Consider the following 4716-nt stretch of genomic DNA (forward strand, 5'->3'; position numbering starts at 1 on the left):
ATCATTCCTACCAAGTATTTTATGAGTTTAATAAATTCATCAAAAATTTGAAGATCCCATAGAAATGTCTTAGCTGTCAGCCCTTCCACTGGCTTCACTTCCTCATTCCCACTATGTTTCCTTCATCTTACCCTTCCCTAAAGAGCCAAACAAATGCATTTCCAAGTCCCATATGTGATAGTTTAGGAATCATCTTTTGTTGTTTTATTATGCCCTTAGAAACTTACCTGACACCTCAAAGGGTTTATCAAAGAGTTTCTTCTCAACTAATGCAGTGTTCTTAGAAAACAATTACAGTGAATAGCATTTTCTGCACCTCCTTGCACATTGATGCAGGAAACTGATATCCAGATTGGAAAATGGTTTTTCAATGTTTCCCTCTCAACAAGTGAGTGGCAGGATTGGGATCAGATCCTGGGTTCCCAAGCTCATTAGCCCCATTAAATAATAACAACAATAATCTTAATAACAATAATAACAATTTGGTAGGTTCAAGACTCCATGCTAAACACTTTTGATGCATCATTTTAATTAATTCTCACAATATGCATGAAGGAAGTGCTATTATTATGACTAGTTATAAAGGAGGAAACTGAAACTTAGGGGATTGAGTTACTCACCAAGGTGACACTAAGCTGGTGCAGAGCAAGAGGCAGGACTGGACCCCAGGGAATCAAAGCACAGAGCCTGCTCTTCCATTCACTACAACCTCCCACGTCCCTTCTCTCACATTGCATGAAGAGGCCCTTAAGAAATACTTTTCTATGAATGAATGAATGAAATGCTGTTGTAAGAAGGACTTCTTTCAGCTTCTGGCATGTAGTGTTCAATCAACAGTAAGTCTCTTCCACTTTCCCTCTCTCCACTCCTCCACGTTGAGGGCTGAGGGAACATTTAGGACCTGCTCTCCAACACTGAATCTCAATCCAAAGCTTTGCATATTTTTAAATGTTGTTTTGTAAAAACAGGAGAGGAACAAGGCTCTGTGAATAATTCACTACCTCGCCTTGGAGAAATTAAAAATATATTTCATAAAGAAAGAAAGGTCTTTGTTACTTGCAATTTCTAAGAACTCGGGGGCCGGCCCGGTGGCGCACTGCAACAGTGCGCCGCTTGGGAGTGTGGCGGCCCTCCCGCCGAGGGTTCGGATCCCACATACAGANCGACACTGAGGGTTGCGATCCGTTGCCAGTCACGAAAAAAAGACAAAAAGGAAAAAAATAAAAATAAAAAATAAGAACTCGGACCAGAGTACAGTTTTTAATGGAGGGATTGAATTGATCACAGGACTTTTTTTTTTTTTCTTCCAAGTAAAATGAGAAGTGGGAGACATTAAAAGGTAAAGGTACATGTTAATGCCACACTCAATGTAGAAATAAATCCATTTTCACTTTATAATAGAATAGAATGCATATTAATGATTTAACATTTAAAGCCCTACTTAATATTTGACTAACCATAGGCAACAAATACATGCTGGTTGGTTGGTTGTTGGAGCATTTGGAGGGGTTGGTGAATGAGTGAGTTGGTTAAAGAGATGACTGATGTTGGATTGAAAAAAATAATTCAGACTCTGTGGATATAACACCCTAAGTTAACAACTTAGACTTCTTTGCCACCTACTAGCTATCCCTCTTCTGGGTCTCAGCTTCTTTATCTGTGTAATGGACGTAATATGACTTAACTTGGAATTCTGAGGTCTAAAGACAACATACAACACTTGCTATGTGGCAAATGCTTACTAAGCAGTGGCTAATATTATTGTAAGAATGAATGAATTTGTCTAACAAATCTCTCTACCCCCATTTACTACTTTATCAAATTATTGATCTGCTCTTTCTCAAAATCTTCACTGTATGCTAAGCCTAGAAAGTTCTGCCACCTCCCTTTATCTAACCTGCTCCTGTCAAGCCAAACCGCCACTTCCTCCATGAAATTGGTATGGCCACACCAGTTTGTAATGCTCAACCCTCCTCTGAAGAAGACAATCCCCTGTTATAATTACACCTCAGTCCACCCAGCCTCTGTCAATACACCAAGCTCTTTTAGCTGGCATGGGTCATATCAAAATGTACCTTAGCACCTCTATGAGCAAGTGGCATGGTGTTCTACCACCAAAGGGGCTTTCTTAAAGATCAGAGGACCCAGTTGTTGGGGTGGAAAACCAGTTGTAGCTCATGATATCAAATGACACATTCAGGTAGGACCCATAAGCATCGAAATGCATTAGTCTATACCATTTCCCATTTTCTCTGCATTTATTTTCTCACCTTTATCCAGCCCTTATGCCCTCAAAGATTGATTGGACCTGTGGGAAGGGATGGGTAAGGGTGAGCTGGGTGGAGCAATTAGTCAGCTTTTCTATTTACCTAGTCCCAGCAGATATAAATGGTAGTCCTTTTGTACAATGATAACCTCAAGTGATCAATCCCTAAAGTAGACTTAAATAAACAAAGGCAATTCCCTAAACAACACCTGAAATTTGATTATTTCTCTAGATCAGACCACATGCCAAAGGAACTGAGACAATAATCAGGTACAACATTCCTAATGAACTGAGCCAATTCCGAGGTTAAGCCATATTTCCACAAAAGTTAGTAAACTCTCAAATTAGACTGTCCCATAGAACTGAATCATCTGCTTAGATATGACCACAACAACCAAGATAATTTGGCTTATCTGGCAAAATACACTTCTGAGTGATGTGGGATGGAAGAGAGGCTGAGAAGGCTTTGTTCTCAGGGCATCCCACTCTCTCTTCCATCCCAGACCCAAAGTCATAGGAGGGCTGTGACCCAGTGGCTGCTGACCTACCTCCCAAGGTGGCAGAGATGAGGAGGTGGGTGCCGTACTTTTTGATGATGGTATCGATGAACTGCTGAGTGGTGGGTCTCCTGCCAAGCAGGCGGATGCTCCTTTGAAACTCCGGCATGAGGGGCACTGGATGACGGACCAGATCTCTCCTCTCGATGGCTGTGTTCCTCACCTTCCAACGGGCAAACTCCCTGGGCAAGAGACATGAGTGACACTCCTCAACTTACCACCTCTGTCCTCAAACCAAAGTCCACCCAGCCATCCCATCCAGGCACCTCTCCTTAGGTGAGAGAGTGTCTACAGTTACTTTTTATACTCGTCGAGTGGTACTTTGTTCTAGAGCTTTCAATCCTCTTCAGCCAACAAATATTTATTGAGTACTATTCTCATAACTGGGATACTGAACCAGATCGACACAGTCATGCCCTCAAATTGCTTACAGAGTATCAGGAAGGCAAGAATCAGGAGTCACTTTTACTAGGTTATGGGTGGAGAGACTGAGGAAAAAGAAAGAATAATAATAATAATCTGATAATAATAATGATGATGATGGTGATGATGGTTGCTATGACATTTTATATTCCACAAGAATATCATACCTAATTTCTTATCTAATTATCACACTAGCCCTGGGACAGGGAATCATTATCCACCTCTGACACCTATCACAGGACTAGTTCTACAATGTTCTCTGGTTGCTTATCCATCTCTCTCACCGGGCTATGAACCATACCACAGAGATGGAAACTTCTTAGGTACTCCTGGACCCTCCTGTAAACAGCTCAGTGCCTGTTACATGTCAGGATTCATAGTAATGCTAGATGAATGAATAAATATGCATATGAAGGGAAGGAAGGAAGGACAGAAGAACGGAAGGCTGGCTATATAACAATAAACAGAATCTAAGGCACAGAGCAACGTGGGACCTGTTCTAAGACAATTCAAAAATATTGAGCCCAAAGCTCCCTTTAATCCAAAGTTTTAACATGCATTTATTGAGCAACTGGTATTTAGAAGAATTAAGCTATGCAGGGGAATTTCCATTTTTTCTTTCACTAATGATAGAGTAGATCAGGACCAAAGAGCACTGAACTTAGGAGTTCGAGTCTTGCTCTACCACTAGCAAATTATGTGATGCCATCTTGGGCGAACTATGTCCCCTCACTGGACCTACATTTCTTCATCTATAAAATTAAACTAATATTATTATTTATTCCCCACTGCTTGTACAAGGATTGCATGAAACATAGGGTGTGAAAATACTTTTGGAAGCTACAAGGCACGAATCTAATGTGAAATATTGTTTTATAACTTTATTTCCTCACACATTCCCAGACAGGTTCATGTAAGTCATTAAAAGATCATAGAGGGTGAACATGTATATAGCATGCAAACTGAGTACAGGTAGAAATGTAAAGGGACTTAGTTCAGGTTACTTTTGCTTAGATAACGATCATTCCTACCAAAGATGCAGCTTCCCCGAAATAACCTGCTCTCCGACATGTTTTCGTTCCCTTGAGACAAACAGAGTAGCCAAGAGGGCTGTAAGGTCAACCAAGGGCTGTAAGGTCAACCTAGATAAATGATGGGAATCACAGTTTAATGAAAAAGTCTCTGTCTCCTGCCACAGGATGGGAGAGATGAATAAAGGAAGGGGCGTGGGCAAGAAAACGTGGAACAGGGTGAGAATCAGGCAGGAATATTCCTTGGTAATTTAGTGGTGAAGTCTGACCCCAGGGTTTCCAGGAAACAGGGTCTCAAAAGAGCTTTAATAACTAGGATACATTTGCAAGCCTTAGAACTTATGGTCTGTGTCTGCTTGAGGAATCTCTGTTCATGATTCTTAACAAAGTTCAAATGCTAAGTCAACTCAGTACCTTGTACATCAGAGGTCCTTAAGTC

At 41.0% G+C, this 4716-nt stretch overlaps 1 protein-coding gene across 1 annotated transcript in view; it reads right to left on the reverse strand.

Annotated features, from left to right (window-relative positions):
* The window catches only part of BRINP1 (bone morphogenetic protein/retinoic acid inducible neural-specific 1), a 205145-nt gene that overhangs the window by 71867 nt on the left and 128562 nt on the right, over positions 1–4716 (reverse strand). The window contains exons 3-5 of the mRNA XM_008577867.1: positions 2807–3005; positions 1883–1926; positions 83–111 (exon numbers count right to left, since the gene is read on the reverse strand). Of these exons, the coding sequence (XP_008576089.1) occupies positions 83–111; positions 1883–1926; positions 2807–3005 (272 nt within the window). The remainder of the gene's footprint in view (positions 1–82; positions 112–1882; positions 1927–2806; positions 3006–4716) is intronic.

This window comes from Galeopterus variegatus, unplaced genomic scaffold (assembly GCF_000696425.1).
Source record: "Galeopterus variegatus unplaced genomic scaffold, G_variegatus-3.0.2 Scaffold1593, whole genome shotgun sequence".
In the NCBI taxonomy this organism is placed as follows: Eukaryota; Metazoa; Chordata; class Mammalia; order Dermoptera; family Cynocephalidae; genus Galeopterus; species Galeopterus variegatus.